The sequence below is a fragment of the Thunnus albacares genome, chromosome 16 (assembly GCF_914725855.1).
Source record: "Thunnus albacares chromosome 16, fThuAlb1.1, whole genome shotgun sequence".
NCBI lineage: Eukaryota > Metazoa > Chordata > Actinopteri > Scombriformes > Scombridae > Thunnus > Thunnus albacares.
The window spans coordinates 22132969-22160963 of record NC_058121.1 but is presented as its reverse complement, the minus strand read 5'-3'; the positions used below and the strand labels follow the sequence as shown (position 1 = coordinate 22160963).

Genomic DNA, 27995 nt, shown 5'->3' with positions numbered 1-27995 from the left:
TGCCGGTAAAAGATTGGTCGGACAGCGGGTGCCATTTGGCGCAGTTTTGAGCTTCATCCGTTAACAAAGGGCGTCCAGTTATTTATTTGTCGTCGTATTTGTGACTTTTATTTAATACATTTTGTCGTCACACATTCACGATGAGCTCAATTAACGTCAAAAAGCTGAAAGTGAACGAGCTGAAGGACGAGCTGAAAAAGCGTAATCTTTCGGACAAGGGGCTGAAGGCCGAGTTGATGGACCGCCTGCAGGCCGCGCTGGACGAGGAGGCCCTTGCCGGAGACTCCCCGCTGGATCAAGAGGCTGCAGCGGACGGAAGTTTCGGACAGGCCGCCGACCAAGAGGGCATGGGAGAGGAAGAAGAGGGCGAGGGCCCGGTAGAGGAGAGCATGGAGGCCAACAACGAGGAGGAGGAGGAGGAAGAAGAGGAGGAAGAGGAGCCTGAGAACGGGGGCGACGGTGATGGCGCTGCCGAAGACGAAGAGATGGGTGAAGGGGAAGAGGACGCGGATGAGGACGACGAGATGGATCCCATGCTCAAGGGAGACGTGGATGACATGGAGAAAATAGACACGGAGGATGGTGAGCCCGTGGAGCAGGCTGCTGAGGGTGAGTCGACCGGAGTGGTTATGAAAATGTGACTGGCTGGATGGACTGTGGCTGGGTGTCGGTTTTTGATATTTAACGTTAATGCTGCCGCGGGAGGGAGCCGGCGGGGAGTCACTTTAACCTGACTGCGTTACCACACAACAGAGCGTCCATGAGCTAAGATAGCGCTAGATAGCGTGACCCATGGATGTATAATAAGATCGGAAGATCTTATTATACAGCCATGGCGTGACCTTACTAGGCTAGCTTTAGCCACAAACCGAAACCGTGAGTTAGCCGGCCAGCTACATTAACGTTAGCACCGGTTAATCGTTTTATAACGTTAAGATTCGACAGTCCAGTCCACTAGCGTTACCATAGGAACAGTTATTTCATTGCTGGATGTCGTTAGCTACAGTTTCCATGTGAAGGAAGTAGAGAATAACCGATTCATGTAGATTACTTCATGCAACGTTACGGCTTTTCGTTGCGCCTGGTTAGCATGTTAGCTCGCCAGCTAACGTCATTTTCTTTGTCTGTGGTGCTAGCTAGCTGGTCGGCTAGTTCAGTGGTTCCCATGTTGAAGTCTGGCTACGAATGGTCGGTTGGAGGTGCGCCAAGAAAGTTATTTGTTAGCTAGTTATACTTTAAAGTTAGTTATACTAGTCACACTAAAAAATTGGCATAAGGGGAAATGTCGGAAATAACTACTGCAGTGATTGAAGAGTGTCCTACAGTCACTGGTGCGCTGCTACTACCGACGCCTAAAAGAGACAATTTGGCAATTCAAAAAGAAATACAATTTTAATGTATCATTTTCAATTTCTTGGGGCTAAAGGTCTACACACGGAGTAACGGTGACCTACTGCGTGTGTGTGTACATAGAAGTGTAGTTGACTTTATAAGGGCCGGGAACCTCTGAACCAGCTCACGTAAAGCGGTGCGGAAGATTGTGCAGGCGCTGAACTTGCTTGTCTAGCTAGCACGTGGTTAGTTTGTCTGTGGTTTGAATAAAAACACTCATGTCGCCAGGTGAGCAATAGAAAATATGCACTTACAACCAGTCATTTAGGTAACTCAGGGTAAGATATGGAAAGGGGAGGGGGAGGGGGTCAGTGCAGTTCTTGGTAGGTTTTCCATTTCCTTGCATGATGCATTTGTCCCAGTCAACAGTAAACTTGCCCCATAATTAATTAAACTTATTTCTGAATCCTATTGAAAACAATATATTCTAAGCCCTATATTGCAGGGTTAATGTCCCCATTATTTTTGCAGAGACTTGTTTTCTTCCCCCAGCCCCAGCAAACACTGTTCACTGTTCATTTGGACCAGCTTACATTGTAATTACTATCTGGTCATTACAGCTGTTACAATTTATGGAGTATGATTGTATTGTATTTTTAAGTGTACTCATGAGGTGTTACCTCTTAGTTACCTTTTTTTTATTATTGATAAATATGGTCGACACTATGTAACTAATGAACGGGCTTTGTGGGCCAGAACCCCACTGCCAGTCCGACCTCTCTCTCACACAAAAAGGAGCACCTCATTCTATATGTTTGTTCTATTTTCAAAGGGGATGCGGACAAAGACACGAATGCTGATCAGAAGAATAAGAAGGGTGTTAAGAGACGCCGGGAGGAACATGGAAGGGGCTACTTTGAATTTATTGAAGAGAACAAATACAGCTGGTAAGGATGGGACAGAGCAAAAATGGCCTTCAGCATCCCTGAAGTGCCATCCATAGCTTTGTTGAACTGTATTGGCTTTAAGTGCCAATGCACCTATAACTAGCAAGAGGAAAACCCTCATTTTCAAGTATTATACCATTTATTAATAACCCTACTTTTCACACATGTTTTGAGGGTCATCCCTGTCTACTTAAAGAACCTTACCATTTACCTTTTACAGTGCCCACTCACATTGTCTTTAAGGACTGCATTCTGTAGCAGAAGTGCATCTATCAAGTCTCTATGAATTTTCACATCTGTTCCTCATGCCACTTATTGTTTTGGAAAAGCCGGTTGTGTCCTCAAGGTGAATCAAGGCTGCTCAAAGAGAACCCAGAGGAAAGTAGCAGATGTGCACTTTTCAATGGAGGGAGGGAGGGTGGGGAGGAATAGCTGAGAGGCGTGGAAGGAGGGGTCCATTGCTGCAGGGTAGCACACAAGGACATAGCAAAATTCCCAAAGTGTTTTGGAACGTCCACGGAGGAACTCGCTATTGACCGTCCATCGTTTTGCCTCGCAATGGTCTATTTTTTTTATTTTTTTTTATTTTTACTTTTCGTTTTGTTTTTAATTTCACTGGTTGTATGACGTCAAAATGCTATTTCTGTCTCATGTATCATGTCTTGCGTGTATGTCATCATAGTGTGTGTGCTTGCGTGCGTGCGTGTGTGTTTTACAAGGCTCTTTTTCTACCCCTGTGCCGGTGACATCATGCATGGTGTGCATGTGAGTGTGCGTGCGTGTGTGTGTGTGTGCATACATGTACCTACTTCTTGGTCAGTGTTTTGTTTTCATTGCGCTGTTAACAGTTTAAGGATCAGCTGGCAGGAAATGGGATCACTTTTTTGAGGGCATCGCTTTTTTTTTTTTCCTTTTTTTTTAAAAAAAAAAATTTTTTTTTTGGAAAAGCCTTGGATTCTTCACGAGTGTTGGAACAAGATAGTATTGCTGCCTCTTTTTCAAGTATTTTTTTTTTTCCTCCTGAAAGCCAAGAATTTTTTTTTTTTTTTTTTTTTTTTTTGAAAGCGTCCTTTCATTTCCAAGTGAAAGTCCAGTTTTTCCTATTACCGCATTTTTTCCCCCCCTATAATACTTCACCGCATTAATCTACCCTATGTGAAATCGTTGGCCCCTGGGCAGCCACAGGCCTGTAGAGCGTCAGCCAGTATGTGTGACCCGCTGGCTGGCTGCACTGACCATATGCTCCAGTTAAGACAGAATGTTCTACAGAGCCACCATAAATCTCCCCACAGCAGCCATTTGTACAACACTCAAGGCTGTTAGAGGACAAATATCATGACAGATGTCTTTTGACTTGGGGAGATGTAAATACTGCTGCAGATGAGAATGAGGGTGATGAACCCACAGTCTGTTTCTTTCTACTGAATAATTTCACTATTCCACTGGACTGCCTCAGGTGGCACAGTGCTTTAAACAAATATATATAACTTTTTTTTATTTATTTTTTTTTTTTAATCTTAACATTTCACTAGTTCCTTTTAAACTTCCCACAAGAGACTTAAGTACCTAAACTCAAGCTACAGAGTTGGTAAGTTGCTGTGGCTCTATGTACACTGATTGCTCATTTCAGGCAGCTAAACATGCCAACTTGTACTGCATAGATATATAGTTACACAGTACAGTGTGAGATAGTCATGACCTTTTTAATTTAGAATTCCACATACTGGAAGTTAAATATAACTACACCCACTATCGCTATTCGACTGACCCCACAGCAGTCCTGGAGACCATAAACACACGTTGATCTGAAAGGGGAGAGGTCTGTTTGATTATCACTTTTTAACCAATGGATAGCCTTGCATGCTAAGGCTAGCGGAGGTGCTGTTTTTCTGTGTATCTCTCACATTTTAGATTTCACTGGATACTGCAAGGTAAGTGTTGTTTGCCAAGGCCCACAATAAAGCTGACTATCCAGAAAGTTTGGAGGCTCGCTTGCCCAATTTTACAGTTTATTTTTTTTGTATTGTTTCCCCTAGTCTGTCTTCCTACTTCTCCCCCCCCCTATATTTCTTCTTTTTTTTTCAGCAAGTGGTACCCATGCAGCTGAAATGATGTGAATCCTCCAATTGACTGCATGTGCTCTCTTTTCAGGGCCTCATTTAAGTCTCCTGTGCCACCCCTGGAGGAAGAGGATGAGGAGTTTGATGACACAAAAGTCTGCCTGGATACCTGTAAGTGGTTTAATGTGACAAATGACTACACCAATGGATTTTTTTTCTTTTCTTTTCTTTACAATTTATCCAGGTTAATTGTATTCAAGGTCCAAAAAGAGTTAAATGACAACTAACAATAATGTAAATTACACCTACATATTGATATTCACATTGTTATGGATATATTTGCATGGATGCAGTTATTGAGTGTCTTTTTTTTCCTTTTTTCTTTAGACAATTGCGACCTGCACTTTAAGGTGTCACGGGACCGTTACAGCGCCTCATCTCTCACAATGGAGAGTTTTGCTTACCTCTGGTCCGGAGGCAAGGCCACTTATGGTGTGAACAAAGGCAAAGCCTGCTTTGAGATGAAGGTACAATAACAACGAGGATTAACCGCATTAATAAGTTTACTGTGTGAGTTACATGTTAGTCATTCTCAAAGAATCCATTTCACTTCATGTGTTTTGCCTTAATGTCAACAGATTACAGAAAAGATTCCAGTGAAGCACATTTCCAGTAAGAACATGGACATCCATGACGTGCAGGTCGGCTGGTCCCTGGCTACCGGCACGCTGCTGCTTGGTCAGTGTCTCTTATACTTGCTTTAGCTCTACAGTTTGTCTCTGTAACAGTATTATTGTCAGTTTTCATTCAGGCATTTAATGTCTTGGTATGAAGTGTTGCGTCCAACAGTGACTTTCCATCAACCCATTGCAGCGTTCGCCAGAATGATTCATACTTGGTCACATCACACATGCAGATGTTCACTGTTAAAACGAGGGTTTTTTTTTTTTTTAAGGAGACTTTTTTTTGGTCTAAGGACTGACACATTAATGGGGTATCATTGCCTCTTTGATGATGGCCAAGCCAACGCAGCCATTTGCTATAATTCATTCATTCCAAACACTGCACAGTTTCTTGACTCAACAGTGCGTTCCATTCATTTAATGTCAGCAAGAAAGTGAACCTTTGTATTAAAACTTGGACAAACCAAACTGCAACGGGTGCATATTTGCATTGAAGAACAGCCACATCAGTTCACATTAAACACTGAGGCTGGTGTCATCCTCCCTTTTTTTTTTTTTTTTTTTTTGAAAGCCAGTCTGTCCTGAGATCCCTCTAGTGGTTCATAAGCAGCATGACACATTTAATGTGAAGTAGTTTCAGTTCTGGCTGCATCATGGTAACGGTAACTGGCCTACTGCCAACACGGATGATTCACACACCATTACAGTCCAAGTGATTGGGACATGATGTTGTAATTCAGAAATATCATCACCATCTGTTAACTGTCACTATGCATTTGTCAGTTAATGTGTTCTCCCATTATTGTTTAGGTGAGGAGGAGCATTCTTATGCGTACTCAGGGAAGGGTAAGAAGACCACCAACTGTGTAACGGAGGACTTTGGAGAAACCTATGAGGAGAATGATGTCATCTGCTGCCTTATTGTAAGACATAGTCGGATTAAGAATTTAAAATGCCCTAAAGCATGTATTCAGAGATAACTTAAATATGAGGGAACCAGTTATTCTCTGTAAAATAAGCGTGACAACAACTACAAACTGACAATGAACTGCAACCTCTCTTCATATTGTTTTTAGCACAAAAACTAACTGCATCTTTCTTTGCTCAGGACTTTGAGGGTGAGGACCTGGTGTTGTCCTTCTCCAAGAACGGTGGGGAGCCAGCTGTCGCTTTCCAGGTCAGCAAGGACTCCCTGAACGGCCAGGCTCTTTTCCCCCACGTCATCTGCCACAACTGCGCCGTAGAGTTCAACTTTGGCCAGATGGAGACTCCGTACTTCCCTCAGCCCCAGGGCTACACCTTCCTGCAGCAGATCCCAGTGGATGACAGAGTCCGAGGGCTCAAGGGGCCACAGACCAAGGCTGACTGCGAGGTAAGCACAGTCATGTTCAGATATTCTTTTAATCAGTCATGCACTTCTCTCTTTGTAAACTTTTTCAATGGTCTTGACTTTTTTCTTTTCGTATTGCATAGATCATAGTGATGGTCGGCCTGCCAGGCTCAGGGAAGACTACATGGGTGAAGAACCATGTCCAGGAGAACCCTGGCAAATACTACATCTTGGGCAGTGACACCATTGTGGACAAGATGATGGTCAGTTGTGATACAGCTGTGTGGTGTTTTATAGTAGCTGTTACATTCAGTAGCCTTGAGAAATCTTGACAAACAATCTTATTCTTTTTATCCAATTTCATTCATAATACAGATCAACAGCCTGAAACGCCAGTCAAAGGACATCACAAAACTGACTGCCATCTCCCAGAGAGCACCTCTTTTCTTGGGAAAGTTCATTGAGATCGCTGCCCGCAAGAAGAGAAACTACATCCTCGATCATGTAAGTGACTTACCAGCATGATACAGATATGACATATGTGAAATAAACTATATTAAATCACAGTATAACTGAGCTATCTTTCTCCTCCCTCCAGACTAACTTGTCTGCCCCGGGCCAGAAGAGGAAGATGTGCTTGTTTGCAGGCTTCCAGCGTAAGGCTGTGGTGGTCCTTCCCTCTGATGATGATTTCAAGGAGAGAGTCCAGAAGAAGGTTGAGAGTGATGGCAAAGAAGTGCCTGAGCATGCTGTCCTCAAAATGAAAGGTAAAAAGATCTTAGAGATGTAAAACCCTTTGTCACTGGTTCTTAACACAGCAAAGACTTATTTGAGGATACGTGAATGTAGTTTTTCCCCAGATGTGGTTGTCTGTTTTCATCATTAATGTTCTGGTTTTGTTTTCCTTCTCTCGCAGGCTTCTTCTCTCTGCCCGAGGAGGGAGAGAGCTTCAATGAGGTCATCTTCGCCGAGACTCAGAAGGACGACGCTGCCAAGCTGCTGGAACAGTACAAAGAGGAAAGCAAGACGGCTCTGCCCGCTGAGAAGAAGCCCAACCAGGGAAGCACAACGCCAAAAAGAGGCGGCGGCATCCGTGGCGGCGGCCGGGGAGGCAAGAACCAGTTCGGCGGCGGCGGTGGACTTGGACAGAGAGGCGGTGGCCGTGGAGGCTTCCAGAACAGAGGCAACTTTAGAGGAGGTAGGTTTGGAAGGAAGTCATGGGAACACATGATTACAGCTCTGAACGGCACATCGGCGCTAGAGCGTGCTCCGCCTGGCTTGTGGTAAAGGGCTGTTCAATCTTAATTTGTGCTATGTCTGGTCTGTCTGCAGCCCCCGGCCCCCGCGGTGGCTTCAACCGCCCCCCTCGTGGCTTCCTGCCTCCCCCAGCGTTCAGAGGAGGTTTCCCCAACCGTGGCAACTTCAACCGGGGTGGCGGCCCCATTCCCAGCCTGGGTGGATCCCCCAGGGGCGGACCAATGAGGGGTAACATGGGCCCCAGAGGAGGACACATGAACAGAGGCGGCCCAATGAACAGGGGGAACATGAGCAGAGGAGGTGGAGGCAACATGAGCCGTGGTGGAAACAGGGGACATCCCAACCAGGTGGGTTTGACAATGATGCCTTTACATCCTGTTCTCCCGTTTTGAACTAGCATTGACTATCTTAAAATGTCAACATGCTATCGATCTTGTGGGAAACCTCATGGTCATCATTTTCCTTGCCTTTCTGCGCCTACAGTTTCAGCAGAGAGGCGGTAACCGTGGCAACTTTGGCAACAAGAACGGCAACTATGGTAACAACAGGAATAGCGGCAACTTTGGCAACAGGAACGGCATGGACAAGGCCCAAGCCTTCAACCAGAGCTGGCAGCAAGGGGTAAATGCTGCTGCTGGAAAAATGTCTCTACTTGCATGTCACACTAAAATTTAAGATGTGGATTTTCTGCACTGTCACAATATAAGTTTACAGGCTATAAACTCTTGAGTTTTGCCTTTGATGTCAGAGCATCTCTGAATGCAACGACAAGGGGAAAACTTTTACATTAGCTCTGCTTTTAACTGTATTTTGGAGCAATATAACTTTGACAGAAGCAAAATATATTGAAGGTAGATCATCTAAAAACTTGTTAAGTATAAACACAAAGTCAACTTATGCATGTCTTGTGTGTCCTGTGCAGTTCTGGAACCAGAAGCCGTGGAGCCAGCAGTATCAGCCTGGATATTATTAAGACACTTGTTCTAACGGACTGGTGGCCGACACTGAGACCCACCACTAGCCACGGAACATCCCTCCACCCCGCTGTTTTTTGATTTTTTTTTTTTTGTTTGTTTTTGTTTTCCTAGAACCCACTTTTTAAAAAAAAAAAGAGAAAAAAAAAATTTAAAAACCCACCAACCAACAGAGACTAAAGCGATATGGAGAAACAACATTCCACGTCAGAGAGGAGACCAGGCATCCTGAGTGTAATCGAAGCTTTATATATATCTATACACACATGTGCAACGTGGGTTCAGTGTCATTCAATCATCTGTTGTTGTTTTTTTTTGTTTTGTTTTTTTTCTCTTTTGTTGTATATTATCCTTTTTTTTTCACCACTTTTAAATGACGTGCTTTTAAAAAAAAAAAAAAAAAAAAATCTAATGTTTGTAATATCAGGAACCAGAAACATTTTGCCAGTCTGGCAGATGTTAAGAGATTTTTTTTTTCTTTTTTTTTTTTTTTGTCAGGGTTGTGCATTTTTATCTGTGCTTTTTCTTTCTTTTTTTCTTTTTTTTTTTTTTAAATTACAAATTGTAAATATTTGTTTTTGCGTAGTTTGTATGAGAAGTTTAAGAAACAGTAATGATTGAAAGGAACCGTGGCTTCTTAGAGAGAAGCATGGTAGCTGATAATATTGTTAGACTGTCAATAGAGTCGACTGTCAAACAGTTGAATTGAAGCAAATGAATTACAGCAAAGTTTTTGTCTTTTGTTCCCATTATCAAACCTGTAACCTAAACTCCATAGACCTACAATAAACAACTCGTTGGCTTTTTTACATCTCTTCCTGGCTTATGACTTTTGATTCAGTTCAAAGGTGTGTAAAAGACCTTTGAATGGGCGATGGCCTGGTTTGCTACTTCAAACAATAAGGACATCAGCCCCACTACTGGCCCCCAGTTGACACCTCATTAGTAAAGTATTCCCCTCAAGTGTCCTGTCTTTGATACGTCATTTCCAGTTCTTCAGCTATTCTAATGTACATTGCTTTGGGAAAGTATTTTGGCCAAGCCATTTTAAGGATATAAGTAAGCCATTTTTTAGTACTACATTATGCCTTTTAATGCATTTATTTTAAAATAAGTGTTTTAATTTATATATATAGATATATTAAATTAGGGCACTGACTACGCTTGATTCTCAGGAGAAGGTGTGGTTCTTGGATTGTCTTTATCAACGGTTCCTTTAGTGCAGAAACTTCTGAAAACAACTAGCACTGATCAATTAAAAGTCAGAACCACAAAATTGAAATTTTTTTGCTTTTTTTTTTTTTGTTGTTGTCGAAAAAAAATTAGATTAACACCACTATTTCAACAAAGTACATTTCTGATGATGCTAGTTCAGCACAAAAGTGGTTGAAAGCAGGCAGGGGTTGCTCATTTTCACCAGCAAACCAAAAAGGGCTACACAGTGTCACAATACACCCACGACCGACACCATCAACTGTTCATAAAAACAAACAAAAAAAAACCTTTTCAGACTGAAGGAAAGAGAAGAAACTTTTTATTTTTCACCTTTTTAAAGGTATGGTTACATTATTTCAAGGCACTCCGGAGTTCATGTTGGTAACTGTGTGGCCCGGCAATAATGGCAGCTCCTCATTTAACAGCTCATAATGTGCCACACCACATTATCCTGGCAGAGGACACCCAGCTTGTGTTTCAACATCAGAGCTGGTAAACAGACCATTAATACAGAACACACTGGTGTGTGTCCATTGTTTTTTTTTGTTTTGTTTTGTTTTGTTTTTTGGTTTTTCTTTGCTTTATTTTCTGCCCATGCTGATATTTAAACATGTAAATACTTCACCACTATTTCAACCATGCACGAATGTACATTAATTGACTTCCAAGTAATACTGTGTTGTGATTAAGAAAGTGTTAGTTTGCCCGAGTACTGCTGTGTGATGAATTGTCGACTATATTTAAATGTCTGGAGAGTTTCTGCCCTCCTGTTTTAATTGTACTGGATACATAAATCTAGCAGAATGCAAGCTTTGAGTTTACAGTCTAATCTATAAAAATGACAGACACTATATTTTTTAATCGCTTTATGTTGCAGGTTGTATATCAGGTCTTTTATTATTAAACCAACAGTGCAAAAGCTTTGAGATTTGTTGTCTTTTCTATCTGACAGTTTTTTGATATTTGTGTTTATAAAAATCTGGGATTGTATTTTCTTTTTAAATTTGTCTCAACTCTATTAAAAGTCAAAGAAGCTGGTATACAGTGACTTTGTTGTTTGTTACAGTGCTTATGACAAGTTGTCATTGGAAGTTTTTACTTCTTTTATTGCCTTACAGCGTTAAATCAAAGTAGATTTAATGAGGCTTTTTTTGACACTCATTGACAGAAAAAATAAACTTTATGGTCAAAGTGAAAACATCCCTACAAAACATGTTAGTGTTGAGCTACAAAAGATGCAACTCTTTCCCATTCTTTGCAAAACTGCTGCCAGGTTGCATGGATTGACATGACCAGGACCATTATACGATATCCCTGTGTAGCTTTAGCTTTAGCTCGGGCTCGTTGTCTCATTACAAATCAAACCACATCACAGGTTTCTTGCAGACTGCGTCAGATTTTCCTGTAGAGTTTCCCTGCATTCGAGTCACCCTCTACCTCCACAAGCCTTGCAGAGCCTGCTGCAGAGAATCATCCTCACAGCGTGACGCTGACACCACTGTGCTTCTGATGGATCTGCAGCGTAACACTACATTTAGTCTGATGGCCTGTAAGCTCAATTCTGGTCTCATCAGACCATAAAAACGTCTTCCTGCTGACTTCAGAGTCTCCTACTAATCTGTGACTGGTGAAGCATCCGGCCAACTGTTGTTGTCTCCGCAGTCTCTCCAATCTGAGCCTCTGGAGCTTGGAACTCCTTCAGAGTCATGACAGGTCTCTTGGTGTCCACCCTCACTCATATCTTTCTTGCACGCTCTCTCAGTTTTTCAGCATTGCCTGCTGAAAGGCAGATTTACAACTGTGCTGTTCTCTTTCCATTTCCTAATGACGGATTTAACTGCACTCCAAGGGATGTTCAACGACTCGGAAATGTTCTTGTATCCATCATTTAACTTGAGTTGCTTGGAATGTTTCTTTCCCTTAATGGTGGAAGTTTTTCTCTTATCCCGTCTCACCAAAAGCGCGACCTTGTAGATGCAGGTGTATTTATACTACAATCAATTGAAAGAACTTGACTCTCTACTGAAAGAATTATGACTTCTGAAACTACTTGGCTGCACAAGTGAGGGTTTCAGTGTCCAGTTAAAGGTGTAAATGTGCACTCTATAGGGATCTGTTTTCACCTTGATGTTGAGTTTATTTTTATGTCGATCAGTGTCAAAAAAGCTGCTTTAAATCTACTTTGAATGTTGTAAAAAGTAAAAACAGGCATGACGACTTTTCATAGAGACTGTGTATTTATCTAAAGGTGGAATAATCCAGCAGTATGTGTGACCTTTTTGACATTCACGTCTCTTCACAGCACCACCTGCGTTCCTTCCATTCACGTGTGCCCCGGTGTTGCCCGGAGGCGCATGATGGGAATCCACTTCCCTCCCAGACAGACAGCTGCTTGTCTTCGGTTGGCCTGCGTGTTTACCTCCATCAGCAGCATATTAGTGAATGACAAGACCCCCCACTCAGACAGCAAACAGCGCATTAGGCATCGGCCCTGATTACCAACGTTTGGCCCGGTCTAAGCCTGATGTAAACACACGAAGACCCCGTTCTAGCTTAATGTGAATTGACTCCATGTTTCTCTGTATGTGGCCGTGTAGCTTCTTCCCACTGCAAATAAAGCATTACAGGTAGGTTTGACCCTCTTTGTCAATGACAGCGTGGCCTCAGTGTAACAAGTGTTATAAGTCATTAGGCAAATTATTTGCTCTGCTCCACAATTTCCTATAAGTGCAAATAAAGAGGTGAAAGAGGAGCTGCAGCAGCTGTATGTAACTGCATGTGAATGCATCATGAATGTGAAAGAGGGGCTCGGGTGCAGACAGACAACAGGGAAGAAGAGGACCAGAAGCTTTAAGTGAAACAAAATATTTTATTTTCCAAACATAAACTCATCCATATTATGTACAGCTTGAAAATATAACATATCGGACAGAATTTGAATGATCTCCCCGCGATTCAACGCAACTCATACAAATTCAAATAAAAATAAAAAAGGATATCAAAAATTTACAAAATATATAAAAGTGCTTGTGAAAGGAAATGGAGTTTAATGTTGTGTGTGTGAAACTCCCAATAAATGTCCATTTAAATAGAAAGTACTAGATGTGTTGTTTCAAACCATTAAATATGTCAATTCCCCAATGAAACTATAATATTTCCATAATACTTCTCAGCCATTATAGAATTGTTATAGTAGTTTTCAATGAAGTTAACTTCATACTATGGAAACATTGTCCATTGTGCACGCACACCTCTCTACAATCATATTGGGAAACTCAGCCACTTCTATCTCCGTGTAGTCTCCCTTCTTCACCAGGTACATGATGGGTAATGGGGCGCTCTCAGACACCGTGCACCTCCTCTCTCCGTATCCGTAGTTGCGCTTGGGTTGCTTGCAGCCTCCGGTGCACCTGAAGGCCTGGTAACCCGCCGGCTCGATGATCCAGTACTGCGTCCAGGTGAGCGCACGGAAGTTGATGAAGTACTGCTCCCTGCAGCAGGTGTCTTTGTTTTGGTTGACGTCACAGTCACCACGAGAGCTGCAGAAGAAAAAGATAAAGACAGTCAGATAATTGTTCATTTAAGGGGGGAAAGGGGGCTGGGGGTACCAAAACATTTCTTACAGGGGGCCCAGAATCTCTCAGCTACGCCCCTGCTAAGCTATTATCCAATTATGATATATGTTGTTTTTTTTCAGTAGGTAAATCTATATAAACAAGCCTAAAATATACCTATGTAGAAGTTTTAAAAAATCATAGCACACTTACAATTAGAGCACGTGCTTTTTGTAAACAGGTTGTTTATTGATACCAGCCAGTACTTTGTCACTAGATTTCTCCAAACCACGAGAATGAGTAAACTAACGCCCCTGTGCCACCCTGCTACAACTCTAATAACGAATGCAAATGCTAACAGGTACCAAAAAAAAGGATATGGGCTAATTGTCACATTGATACAATATCCTGTATATCAAAAGCTCGCGCCCTTACCCGTACTCTTCGAGGTTGAGTGTGTAGAGGATGAGCTCGGGTTTTCCCAAGGTGTTGTCCGTCTGCTCCTGGGTGGTAAAGCGCACACTCTTGGCCATCTCTGCCGCGTAGCTGCCAGGTCTCTCGCCCTCGATCCACACCTCCAGGTGCATAGGTGTCTTCTGCTGGGTCTTGGACCAATAGTGCACCGCCTGTGTCACATCAAAGCTCTTCCAGCCGGTCTCGTGAATGGGGATCAACCTGTGAACACGAGAGATAAGGACAATTAATTAGAAGAAGGTAAAACTGACATTTCCTGATCTGATTGTCTGTTTGGCAACCACTGAGGGGATGAATAACATTTAATTATGATTAAGATAACCCACTGAGAGCTTAATTGCTTTACAGTTAATATATTTTACAACACGTCATCAGGGGAAAAACATCTCTTACCGTGAATCTACCAGTGATGTCCGGTTGGATCCGTTGGGCAACACCTCCACCCAGTAGATGCTGACCCGGGCGTTGTTAACGGGCCGGTGGTTCTTCCTCTCCACCGCGAAGCGTTTGTGGTAGGAAGCCCTCTGGTAGAGCTTCAGCTCCGCCATGGTCACCTCGCTGTTATCCGGGATCCTCGCCTCCATGTCGAACACCATGCGATTCCGAGTGGTGTCAGAGTACACATACTCTCCGGAGATATCTAAAACACAAAGCATTTATGCGATTAGGTGATATTCTCCTCTAAATTATTTAGAAATTGCAGTTTGGTAAAGGTAATTCTGTGCGTAAAACTGTCTTTGCGCATCAAGTGTCACAATTACGCACAGAAATAAATGTTTACTTCAACCGGTATCGGTGTCAAAGCTATTTTCATATGAATTGCTATAAATTATTTGTTATATATTTTAAAAATAGGGAAGGTCCTTACCAGCATTGCCAGGGATTCCTCTCAGGATGCCCGCCAGGCTCGGCAAAGATCTGCGTCTCCTGCTGTGGTGCATCTTCAGCATGGACATGTACTTATTTCTGATATGAGCGGGAATAACCAGGTTCTCCAAATCCCTCTTATGGATCTTAGGAACTTCATCCAAGCCCAGTTTCTGCAGCAGCGCGTCCTTCATATCCTGATGCGTAAAAGCCTCGGCGAGACCGAAGAAAACGGTGCACAGGACACAAGCGCGGAGGAAATCCATGAGGAAAACTTCAGTGTGATCGACAGCAGAACGGTAGCACAAGTCACCCAGAGATAGACAGTGCCCCCCTGACACTCCTCCGGCCCCTTATATTGTTGCGGCCCTCCCAGTCGTTCGCACTTTGTCGATGGGGGCAGGGACCCTTATCAGAACAAAGGTGCGACAATACAGCCCCATCCTAAACAGGATATCTAAGTGGCCATACTTCAAACAGCAACAATTAGACTCGAGTGCCATCCGTATTGTGTGGGTGTAATTTCACCATAGTTCCACTAAAACTATGCTTGATGTCGGTGGCCTGTGTTGCATTTGATGCCAGAATGAGGATCTAAAATCTGGTCTTTATAGTGTAAATAAACAAGTTCATTTATATTTATCTTGCTTTGGCAAAATCAGACAATCAAATTAGGGGTTTTTTTTCTGTGCATTTAATGTATTTTTATAATTGTTAAACTATATTTTTGGAGGCCGAACCAAGTATCTCAATGCTTAAATTGGTGCATTGTTTAGTATTACATGATTGCATGATTACATGATGAGACTTTTCTCCCCTAAAATGAATAAGATTGTAGGGGAAACAACTAATTTGTGTGTTTATTTGGCCAGAAATGTATCAAATTTAAAATAATGACCATCAACAAATAATATAATTGACTACAAATATCAGTATTGTGATTCAAAAACCTACATCTGTCCAGCCATAATTAACAGATAAGTCATCACCAAGGAGAGTTTGACATTCATCAGGATTTTATGTGACTTGCTGTTCTCATTTACAGTAAATCAGAAAGAGGTTGACGGGACTTACAGTTATAGTTGGTGTTTATTTCATTTCATTGAACAAATAGTTTAATGTCTTCTTTTATTTCTCCAGAATACTTTCCTCTCCGTTCCACCCGTCGTGTGTCCTCTGCTGCCACAGATGAGCCCCAGACAGACATCTCTTGACCCTGTGAACCTGAAGTGCCCTCTCTTCAGTAGCACCCTTGTCTATACACACACCCCACGCTCTGACGTGTACATTCCACTGGACGATGTCAGGCCGGGGCAGTCTGGCAACAGTCTGTCACACAGCGGGCTTATTTCTGTCTGGGTGGCTGGAAAGCAAAGTCCAGCAAAGATGGACCGAGATCAGGACAACCTCCAGTATGTCCATTTTGGTATAAATGTACCAAAATGAAGGGTCGAGGAGGAAATGCAAGGCTCCGAGGGAGGGGAGGAGGGGAGTATAGGATTAGATGTTTATTCCGAGCCCTGTCACCCATTCTTGGCCCTCTCCGGCAGATTAAAATTATTAGCCAAACAGACAGTTAATCCAGGGGCCGGGGGGCCGGCGTGGATGTGGATTGGGGCAGGCTCTTCACAGGTTGGTGATTATCTGATTCCATTGCGAGGATTTGCCTTGCCTTTTTTGTCACACAAACATTAGAAGAGGGGTGCTCTCACTGGCTGCCCAGAAGGCCCTGCCTGCGGTTGTGTATTGGGCTGTGTTTGCTTAGAGATGTCAGACAGACTGAAGGGGCTCACAGGAAGAGCAAATGACAGATGACTGCCAGACCCGCTCACTCCAGCTACAGTGCCAGAAATATTAATTAGTGCTGTAGACATGATACCACACGACACAGCTCATGTATAGTACAATCACAGGATGCATAACTGAAATATTTCACACTATGGAAAAACATTTTAAAAAACTATCCAACTGCATGCGTGCAAAGACAGTTATGTGCACGTGTGTAGAGTTAAGACAACTTATGACTCTGCTCTTATTACAGATCTATAATACCTACTTTATTATATTTTTGATGACATTATGCTGTTGTTTTTGTCTTTAAACCTGATAAATTGCAATTGTACTGAAAATATGACACTTGCTTGATGAGATTTGCTCCTTTTTTGCAACTTTTTTTGCACGCAACTTTTGGTATATAATTTTCAATTGCACAACAGTAATGTAGAGACTGTATTGTGCATAATATAACTATATTAATAATGTAAGTGTTTCATTCTAAAGAGGGTCATTTGAAAACATTTATTCTATTCATCCAAAATTACTGGGAAATTACACTTTATGTTTTTTATTTTATTAGTTCATTCGACATGGACAGTGCTCATTGATCAACAGAGAGAGCTGTTAATCCCCGTCCCTTGACAGATGTTAGAAAGGCACCTTAAACATAGAATTAAACTACATATATTCTAAAATTCACATACACAGAATTATAATTATGCACAAAACACATCCATCAGTAAATACAGTTGCATACAGTTATATTTTTGAGGGGAGAATTACAATATTATATATTTTATTTATGTTTTTTTAAGTATTGACAAATGAAAAAAAGGCAACCTCTCTGTCCAAAAACTTAAATCCACAGGGATTATTTAGGAGATGAGTGTAAGATCCCCAACTCAGACTCATCTCCATCAAAGCCTACAAGTGAGGTACAAACTGGTCAATCAGATTGTCTGATGTCAGAAACATCAGTGCAGACATGTAAATACACAGTAGATCTATTGTCCAGTCCAGCCAAAGGCCAGTCTAAATGCCTCCTCTCCACAGCCTAAAATACATATGGTATCCCCTCTCCCTAACATTACAACCCCTAATTCGGGAAATTAAGATGCCCTTTGTGTGATATTTCTCAGTCTTTCTTCCTTCCCATGCCAATCAAAGACAGGTTTCCTAGTTCAAAGCCACTTCTGATGCTCCTAGGTGCCATTTCTTTTCAATCAAAGGCCAACAAGCTCCTACAATCAACAACACAGGTGTTAATTAACATCCAGCCATTTGCATTCAAAAGCAGTCCAATTTATAGGTCATTCCCTTCCATTTGTGAAACATGAAATCCCCTTTGCTTGCCAGAACTGCTGTTTGTGGAAGTTTAGACGCTTACATCAATATGCTGTGGAGACGATGCAAAAACATATATATATATCAGAGGAAGCCCCTCAGGAGGAGGGAGAACTGGGTGCAGTTTCTTTCCATGTGGTTTGCACATTACATTACAGCAAAGCAGGCATTTTAAACGTCTCTCTGCATGGGAACAAGGCGGAGCTGCTCCAGAAAGTCAATATTGAACTTGTGTTGGTGGTCAGCGCAAATTCCTCATTATTCACATGGCTGTATTGTCACCGACTTCCTGATCTATTATTGGCTGCTTTATCTTAACATCAAATATTTGGGGGAATGAACCGGTCTAGTTTGCACCTTAATGGCCCATATAAGACGTTTTTTTTTTCTTTACTGCGGCTGCAGAGTCTGGAATCAATCCATGGAGCTGGCTGCCAATAATCATCGATCAGTCTGTCAGAGGGGAAAGCGCTAGACCTGTGCAAGGACAATACGATTATTGCTCAATGGTCTCCACATCTAGACAAAGTACAGGACAGTCTAATTGCATTTCACACAGCTAATGACGCGTCAATCAGCGCAGACACGGAGGGTTAATCCCAGTACTGTAGACTTAACCAAATAGGATCAGACATGATTAGATAGGACTAACAATTAATATTTTCATTAACTTTTAATTAATTGACAGAGGGGAGACTTTTAGTGTGCAGGGTGTGTGTCGTTGCAAAGCAGATGGACACAAAGAAACCAATAATACATATATAGAACCACATCTATAGTGGCTGTAGTTGGTTATGTCGGTGGATTCGTATTCACCAAACAAAGAAAATCTTGTAAATGGTTTAAATTAGTTAATATCTGCCGGAAAAAAAGACTAAAAACCAACCAAGAAGTACAAACAGCTACAGAAATTTACCAGTTTAACAGCTGTGGGAAGGCAGTTTGTCCACCAGAGGTCGCTATGGTAACACTGAACAAGCACATGGAGGCTTTAAAGGGAAAATCCACCCTAAAAAAAAGTATTTACGCGCTGCTTTTCATGTAATTTTATTTTTTTTAAAAACAAAAGAAAACAAAACACCTGTCAGCCCAAACAGGAAATCAAGACTTGAATTGATGACGTCATTAGTTCACACTTGCTGATATACAAACTCTTTAATTGATCAATTTCTCTACTTCACTTTTATTTCCTCTGTTTGCTGTACAGTTGTAATTCTTGTCTATTTTTTCTTGTCTATTTATGTTTTATTTAATTTATCTGATGTTTAAAATGAATTTTTATTTTTATTGTGTTTTTAAATGTGGTTCTAATAACATTTCTTTACCTCATGTAAAGCACTTTGAACTGACTCTGTGCCTGAAACGTTCTGTACAAATAAAGCGTTGCCTCGCCTTGCCAGGGCACGTACCATATTTTGAGATTTTACATTCTGCTTCAGTGTAAGACTTCCAGCTGTCAATCAAAACAGGCCATTATATCCCATTAAAATCACCATTGTTGTTGTTAGTTGTGTTCGCCATGATTTATTGATTTACTGAAGAGTAACACCTGCACGCTGACCCCAAACTTCATATGTATCTTAATGGACAAAATTTCAATCCCAGTCAGATCTTCGTCAGGTCAAAATGTTTAAAAACGGCCACCACACCCATATGTAACCTATATATACCAATAGGCTGATAGGCTCCATGATAACTATCCTATGTTAACCAACCAACCCAACATCTCAAAACAATTCAATAACTACACAATGAAACTCAATCAAAAAGTACATTATTCCCAAAGAGCAGGACTATTCCTCAAATGTATCAAAAATGTCCCAAATAGTTGTCAGTTACATGGAAGAGGAAACATTATAATAAATATGATTATAATAGTAAAAGCGCCTCATTCACATTGACAAATGAAAACTGTGCTGCACATTATAACAGATGTAATGTATGTCAATTCAATTTTAGAGTGCATTCCCCTTTAATAAGGTGGCCTGGATCTGCGTCGCTATGTACGTTGGAGTCATGAACGATTGTGAAACAGACAGTCAGAGAACAAGTACATTTTCTCTCCTTTAGTATTGTTGTTATCTTGTTATACATTGCAGCACACATACTCTGAATACACAGAATACATTTCCTAACCCAAATAATCAATCATCTCATAGTGGTTGTATTAAAGCATGTATGAACTGGTGTTTGGCTGTTTCTGATAAACAGTCATGCCAATGCAGTATGCTTCAAATTACACTTGGTCACCATCAAAAATCAATTTTATTGGACACATCTTGCATGCTAAGTTGTTCTGTGTGTGTATGTGTATGTGTGTGTTTATTCCACTACAGTGCCTCTTTGTGCCTTTCTACTCCTTGGCACGGAAAAGGATTGCAGCAAGAATCAATTTGAATATTTCTGAAATATAGAAGTGTATTATTTTATTTTAGTGTAAGGTCACACAAACACACACACACACACAAATACACACACACTCACATAAGGCCTCAGCTATGTAGGCTGCTGAACAGATGTACTTTGAACAGTGATAAGCGCCACACTTCAAAAGGACGGGACCTTTTCAAACAAAATATGATAAGTCGGCTCACTGTGAATAAAACCTAACATGCTGATTAGGTGTTTTGTGTGTTGTAAGTAACCACTTGCTGATACAGTAGTTTGATTCACTGAAAAATATCTGTGTGACTCATCTACTGTATTGATCTTTGTTTAATTCTCATCTGGTGATCCGTACATATGAAACGTCTGACTCACTCAGCCAGCAGGAAAAACATCAGACCTCGAAAATCCAGCTCTAGCCCACAGGCCTGTTTACCTTGGTTAGTTTGCTCGCAGCATTAAGCCGCTCGCACCCGTGAGAACGAGAGTCCAAGAGACAGAAAATCCCGCACAAACTTGACACACCTTGATGTTGACCCTACACAGAGCTCTGTGAGATGGGAAAGTACAGCAGTAGTCGTATTTTATTATGATCAAGTGACTTCTGATCTGCACACAGGCCACAATTAAAGGCCTGCACATAGTTGGCAAAGTTGTAATTTTTCATGTCATCCATAAAGGTGTATAAACTATACTGCAATGTGGATGACGAAGTCACGTCCATCCCTTTATGTACTTTGCTTTGCTTATGTACAGCAAATAGAATGACCCTCCATAAAATACCATAAACTGCAGGTTTATGCATTTACAATATGATATTGTAAAATATGAAGGCAACCTATGCACGCCTAAAAGATAAGTCCGCAGTCTTAAAGCAATAGTCAGGAGCTCAAATGAACATTGAAACATGTTTTTCTTGCTGTAATCATTCCTCCTGTTCGTACTGGCCATAAGAAGATCCCTTCATAATGCACTTACAATATAAATGATGGGGGACAAAATCCACAAAAATGTATTTAAAAGTTTATCTGAAGTTAATATGAAGCTTCAGCGTCCAAATTAATCAAATCAAGTAGAAATTTTTAAAGTCTTTTTAGTGCCAAAGTCCCTCTTTTTGTTACTATACTTCCACCACAGCTCAACAGGGAAACACTGTCCAAGGAAACACAAAGAGGAAATTTGATGCTAAAAGGACTGTAAATGTGGCAGATATCCACTTGATATGACTAACTGACTCCTGAAGCCTCATATAAGCTTCTCATCAACTTTTAAATGCATTTTTGCACAAAATGACTGTGTGGACACACTGTGGACTTTGGCCCCCATCACTTACATTGAAAGCACATTTGAAGGGGATCTTTTCATGGCCAGTATGAACAAGAGGAATGATTACAGCGAGGAAAACCTCTTTCAGTGTTCATATAGACACCTGATTGTTGTTTTAAGACACTTTTGAGAAAATTGTCAACCCATCCTTTAAATTAACATAAGTAAAAGGTTGTGTGAATGTGGCCTACTGCAACAGCTATCAGGTCTCAGCACAGGTTGTGTTGTTTTAGACCTCCATAGGCACATCTCCATAAACTGGGTGTCTTGCAGACAGTTAAAGGGACAGCAGTCATTGTTATTTTAGTCTGAAGAAAATGTGCCCTCTCCTCTCCGCAGCACGCCACCAGCAGCCTGACAGACAGCCCGCAGTTTCCATTCACAATATTGACAGCCACCGCACACCCCCACCCCCTCCGCACAGCAGATGCTGTGACGGGCGCCATGATGATGATCTGGGACTTTGCCTGCAGCAGCAGCAGCCAGAGATGGTAGAAGACGCGGGAGAGTAGTTGCTATCTGCAAACAAAACGATTCATTCACGCTGGAGCGCAGCAAAGATGGTCGACTCGAAGCTTGAGCGCTGTGCGCATGCGCAAAAGCTGGAAAATATCGCAATTTTTTAGTAAAAATGCTGCACAAGAGTGGTTTGAAATCATCTCGCGTGGCAGATAAGACATTTTTAAATAAGTGAAAACATGTTAAGTATTTTGTGAGTGTTTTAAAACGTGTGTTTTGCGCGCGTTTAAGCAGCGTCCCGAACATAGCGTCCATTTGTAACTCATTCATATTTTACAGCCCTGCTTCCCATAATCCATTGCGACGCCCCGGGCAGAGCTGTCTGTTGGACCATCTCTCCTGTCGACAATCTCTGGCAGCGAGCTGCTGGTAGCTTGACTGTGCGGAGACGGCAAGAAGCGACCGACCGGCGGGGGAGGCAGGCAAGGCAACGGAAAGGAAAGGACGAGGGGGGGGGGAATTTAGGCTGTGTGTCCCGTATTTGGAATAAGCAAGACTTAGACTACAGCTTTCCTCTTGACGTGAAACGAGCTCCTCTGTAACCTTCAGAAAAGGACCCGCAGTTTTTTTTTTTGTTTTTTTTTAACGGCTAACTGACGCGGCTGTCCGAAGCTAACCGTCGTTTTGAACTGTGAAGAAAACTAAAAGAGACGTTTTGGTTTCTGGACGAAGAATGGGATTTAAAGAACATATCTGCCAGCACTGAGTTGCGAAAACAAGGGGATATTTTTTCCAGTTGGATGAAAAATAACCACACAGTCGAAGAAGGGGGGGACCGAATTCAGTTAAGCTGTGTTAATACTGTGCGTATGGCAAGTCAACTCCTGGGAGGAAAAAAAGGGAGCAATGATGGCATTTAGGAGCGGAGAGAAGTAACGTTAGCTCGCTGGCTAGCTAAACAGCTAACCTAGCAGGCTGCTAACTAAGCCTGTGTCGCCCTTTCCATTCCTGGAGCAGAGGAGGGGCGCTGGGGCTTTGTAGCATTGCAGATCTGCCTTGCATTTTTTTTTTTGGGTTGCTGCAAGAATGGAGAATCCCAAATATCTGCCACAACAACTCAGGGGGATCTGCTGAACCGCATCGACTCGATTATCTTCCATTTTTCCTTCAGAAAAGACCAGAAAAGTGCCAGCTAAAAACGTTGGGATTTCATCAAAAAAATCAACCGGCCCGGGGCAGCTAGGGTCTGTAATTGTGACTACTTCTTTTTCGTATATGCCCCGTGGGGATAGGTATTATAAAATGGGGAAGTGCTGCACGTCTTATCCACCTCCTAGATACTGGATGTCGGTAGGAAGATCATGAATAGATCGGCTGTAACGCGGAATTAGCACCGGCGTCGCCCTCAGCTCAAAGTTTTATTATTTTCGAGGCACATTCAAGGTGAGAGAACTTCTTTTTTTTTTACAGGCCCCTCTGCGCTAACTAACAGGCCGAGGAGGTGTTTGCTCATTCCCCCCCATCCACCTCCTCTATCATCATAACTTCAGAAACCAACAAGCCGGAATAATCATGTCGGGAGAGGTGCGTTTGAAGAAGCTGGAGAAGCTGATCCTGGACGGGCCAGTCCAGTCTACTGGCCAGTGCCTGAGTGTGGAGACGCTGCTGGATGTCCTGGTCTGCCTCTACGATGAGTGCAACAACTCCCCGCTCAGAAGAGAGAAAAATGTCCTGGAGTTTTTGGACTGGGGTAAGCAAGCAGTGTCTTATTATTATTATTATTATTATTATTATTATTATTATTATTATTTTAATCCCCTCTTGTTTGGCATGTGCATCCAGCCTCCCTGTCTTTTTGGTAAGATGATAGGCTAATAATGTTGGTGGTGCAGTGGCCCTCCCTTCCCCATCACATTCCTTTTATAGTAGTAGTGGGGCTCAGTTGGCCTGCTCTCTTCTCACACTCCCTAAAAAACTAAAAGCAAAGCCACTTTAATCACCCGCAAATTAAAATGTTTTATATGTTGGGGAAAAGCAAAACACATGATAGGATGTTGGGGGTTTACAAAAACACACGTAAAAACAGAAGGCTCGGTACAGAAAACAGATATGTTTTAATAAAGGTGGTGCCATGTTGACAATGAGAAGGAGTAACCCAATACACAGAAGGACATTAACAGTAGTGAGGAAGAGCTTTAACAGGCCCACTCAAAGTTTTGATATGTGTCCAGGAAAGATCTCATAAAGAAGTCCTATCCTCCAGGCCACCATTTAATCTTCTGAACATGCACTCATACATGCCTTTCTGTTATTTGCCTCAACCCTTCATAGTTTTCTCAACCACTTTGCATGCAATTTTTGTTTTCCTTTTTCATGGTTGTGTAGGTGAAAAGCTTGTCGATAACCCACCTAGCTCCTAGCTCTTATCAGGTCTACAGTGTTATGGTTAAATAAAAGTAGAAGATCTGTTGCCATTTCTGCATAGAGATCACAGTTGCTTAAAGTTTTCTCCCGGGATTTAAATAGTTCATAATCAGGAAGGCAGTTTTGCTGACTATTTTGCAGTTTAGTAAATTTCCCACTCCTCTGGCTAAAGCAAGGTTAGAAAAAACACAGGAGGCAAGAGGACCACACACACACACACACACACACACACACACACACACACACACACACACACACACACACACACACACACACACAAACAACTCAATCATTTGTGCAGAAGGACTGTGTGTGTGTATGTGTGTGACATCGGGGGTTTGGTTTGTGCATGAAGCAGGAATGTGAACAACTCACCTTTTTTATCTGGCGCAGAGGCCCAGCTAGCTGCCGGAGCATGCCTGGCTGGCCTGCTTGTCTTTTAAAGCCCTGAGAGAAGTGCTGCAGCAAGGCAGAAGCAAATCAGTGCCCTCTCAGGCAGGAACATGGACCAAAGCGTTTAAATAACACAGCAGTCAATGAAAAGCAAAATGTATAATGTAAGGAAAATGCCATTTGTGATATTTGCCAGGTTGTCTTTGTTTATTTCTGAAACGATAAACAGGCCCATTGTTTGTGATATTTGCTGGGTTGTTTTTCTTTATTTCTGAAACAGTTTAAATTGCAGTTTTAAAGGGGTATTAGTTTGGCCCATTATGATGTTTCAGTGACAAAGACAGACAGGACAGGATGGCAGTTAAACTGGTCAAATGGTGGTAAAATTTGGCTGTGGCTGCTAAGTTAGTCTACCCCACCAGCCACCATCTGGACAACCTATTCTGAGCTAAAAATGGAGGCATGCTGCCTGGTAGAGTGCTGGAAGTGGTTAGATTTGGTGATTTTTGTCTGTGCATGAGAATAAAGAGGTACTTTCCTGTCTGTCCAAAGCTATACCCAAATGTGTTTGTTCATTACACACGTAATGCTTCCTTCAGAGCCCTCTATTTTTGCCTGAGTGACTAGTCCCAGGCTACACTGCTGCAGAAAACCTGCCTGTGCAGCTGGCCCTGCAACAATGACGGTGTGCCCTGGCCTTTAAGGAGAGGTGCCCTCTGCTTGGGTGCCAATTGGTGACTTCATCCTGACATTTCCCTGTGTTGACACTAGAAACTCACTGACTGAGCTCGGCCAGACACAACACTCGACATACACATGTGTCCAAGGTGTTGCAGTTGGGAAGAGGTCCGATGTTGCTGCTTGTTATTGTATTTCCACAGGGAGATTTGAGAAAACTTCAAGTTTCTACAATTAATTTCAATTCATTTAATTTCGTTTACTTTGTATTCAGAATTATGTGAAGTTGGAGTTCTGTAAACCATATGAGGTGATTATCTTAATCAGGTAGCCCTGCTGATATAAGAGCCCCAAGGGACTTGTGCTTAACTCAAAAGATTTGTCACTACAAACACAAGATCGGTCTTTATCACAATGCATGATTAATTTTTCTTGTCAAATAACTACTTGACTATGTAAACAATAGTCTCACTCATTAATTTGGCCTTTGTCATGCTCTGCTGTTTATAGCTTTATCTTTTATTACTTATTTACCCTGCAATAAGTAGTTAAGGAAACCCTGTCCAAACAGATGTCCATGATGCTTCACTGGTTTCCATGCTCACACATACATCTCCTATACACAAACACTTGTAGGCGTGGTACAGTATATCACAAAATCCTCACCCTAACAAAATGAACCCCTGGTTGAGGTTACCCAGCAGGCAATAGACATCTTTGAAGAGAGATTCAACTTGCACTTTGCTACAGACCTCTCTGTCCTATAGAAATTCAATATTGAGTAATGGAAGACCCAGCAGACAGTCATTATAATCAAAGACTCCCAAAGGGTCTTGTATGAAGGCTAATGGAGGATTCACATTATGATGCAATGTCACAGTCAAGTGTTTTAGGACAAGCCGTGTATGTGCTTAATCAGCAGTCAAAAACAAACATTCAGCCATCGACCACTGACTGATTCGGTGTTTTGGGACGAGAGAAGATAAGTTGCTGTTGTGTGCTTTTAGCATCATGACAACACATGTTCACAAGATAGCAAACCACACCTTCATTGTTGTAGCCATCAACAAAATATGATATAACTGAGGTCAAGTCTTGTCTTGTCTTCCAAAGTTTTTGGAGTGTCACCACTCCCATGTTTTCTTTTTTTTTGGCAGAGCACACAGCCAGATGGTCAAAGGAAAAAGCGCACCTGTTACACATTCAACACCTTTTGTACTATTTGGACAATTATAAATGTTAGCTGAAGAAATGAGATAACGTCATTATAGTCCCGTCTTTATACTGTACCAACAGAGACAGAGAGTGCACATGACCAATTGTAGCCTATAAAAAGCAGATTGGATCAGATGGATAACGTTAACACATACTCAAAACACGGTTTAATCCTACATGCAGTAAATGGTTCAAGATGGGCCCAATGAAACCTTATATGTCTCCAACTTGTGAGTGATCTGCCTTTGTCAGCCACACAGAGGACGTGTTTCCGCAGCCATGCTTTCATAGAAAAGATGCATCGCTGTACCTTAGTCACCGGGCCTGTGCACCTTTTTTTTGTGGATACAGCAGCACAACCGTGACAAAGGTGCACCGATGTTCTCTTCCCTTCCTGAGAATTTATATGAGCCTCAGAAGAAGACAAACATTTGTATTGGGTTTGCTTTTCCCCTTGTTTGGTGACCTCATTTCAGCTGAAATAGAGACCCTTACATGACCCGCAGCCACAGGGGAAATGAACACGGGAAAGTACGCTGTATCCTGATTCCTCACATTTACCACAGCAGTTACCCTGTATAACAATTTCACTAGCTCAGGCCTGTGCTTATATTTGTTCTTTTACAACCAGGCTAGTCAGCTTCAGTGTAAACCAGCCAGCTTATGTCAGCATCTTCCCCATCTGTAATTTTTACCAGGTGTTAAGTGAATTTAAATGTTTCAGTATTGTTGATTACAGCAAATATCAAAAGTTAAGTGTCATCATACCACTATACACATGAGATTATGAAGGCCTAGATGAAATATCTGCAGTTAACATAAAGGGTGAGCGTCATTCCTCGAAGACTATGACTTTCTAAGTAGATGAACTACACCTACTCCCTTTTCACAGAACAAGCAATTTTCAGTCAGGAGCTGAATGATGAATGTGTGAGTGTGATTCTTTCAGTTCCACATTGATCCATGACTCCTGTGGCCTAGTGTTGGTGTTTCAGTATTAGCACTATCCATGAAGTTGTGGTCTTTTTGAAGTGATTACAACTTTGGTGTAAACTTAATCTTTTATTAAGTGGTTTAAGTGTTATCTTTAGGTTTCTAAACAGGACACAACACTTGCATTCGTTTCTCATAGATATCCTGTTTTCCTACAACCTCCCATCATTTCCTGCTTTTTGTTTTGTCCTGATCCCCTTCCCTGTTTTGGGAAACGGATCGGTGGCAGCTGAATGAAAACGGGCAGCCATGCCAGCCCACAGTTGGCAAACATGGGGGAGGCTGCCTGACCTTTTCTCAATCCAGACG

General features: G+C 41.9%; 3 protein-coding genes across 12 annotated transcripts in view; 2 read left to right on the top strand and 1 right to left on the bottom strand.

Annotated features, from left to right (window-relative positions):
- The first annotated feature begins 17 nt into the window (after positions 1-17).
- On the top strand, positions 18-9891 carry hnrnpub (heterogeneous nuclear ribonucleoprotein Ub). Of its 2 annotated transcripts, none has more exons than XM_044376560.1 (14): positions 18-609; positions 2165-2279; positions 4431-4510; positions 4727-4866; positions 4978-5077; positions 5833-5945; positions 6131-6394; positions 6496-6615; positions 6728-6856; positions 6951-7119; positions 7269-7550; positions 7685-7956; positions 8093-8230; positions 8532-9891. In XM_044376560.1, the coding sequence occupies exons 1-14, from the start codon at positions 141-143 to the stop codon at positions 8580-8582; spliced, it is 2442 nt and encodes an 813-aa protein (XP_044232495.1). In that variant the 5' UTR covers positions 18-140; the 3' UTR covers positions 8583-9891. The 2 variants fall into 2 exon arrangements, with proteins under 2 accessions (XP_044232495.1, XP_044232496.1); XM_044376561.1 differs by lacking the exon at positions 18-609 and adding an exon at positions 675-1620.
- A 2740-nt stretch (positions 9892-12631) lies between these two features.
- lft1 (lefty1) lies at positions 12632-15374 on the bottom strand. The gene is made up of 4 exons (XM_044329393.1): positions 14695-15374; positions 14220-14466; positions 13788-14027; positions 12632-13337 (listed from the first exon to the last, which is right to left on the bottom strand). The coding sequence occupies exons 1-4, from the start codon at positions 14957-14959 to the stop codon at positions 13013-13015; spliced, it is 1077 nt and encodes a 358-aa protein (XP_044185328.1). The 5' UTR covers positions 14960-15374; the 3' UTR covers positions 12632-13012.
- A 7021-nt stretch (positions 15375-22395) lies between these two features.
- The window catches only part of cdc42bpab (CDC42 binding protein kinase alpha (DMPK-like) b), an 80077-nt gene continuing 74477 nt past the window's right edge, over positions 22396-27995 (top strand). For 4 of the 9 annotated variants that reach the window (XM_044376736.1, XM_044376734.1, XM_044376737.1 and 1 more), the window contains exon 1: positions 22397-23733. In XM_044376736.1, the coding sequence (XP_044232671.1) occupies positions 23556-23733 (178 nt within the window). In that variant the 5' untranslated portion in view covers positions 22397-23555. Of the gene's footprint in view, positions 23734-27995 lie in introns of all 9 variants that reach the window. The other 5 variants (XM_044376732.1, XM_044376731.1, XM_044376728.1 and 2 more) reach the window with 3 other exon arrangements.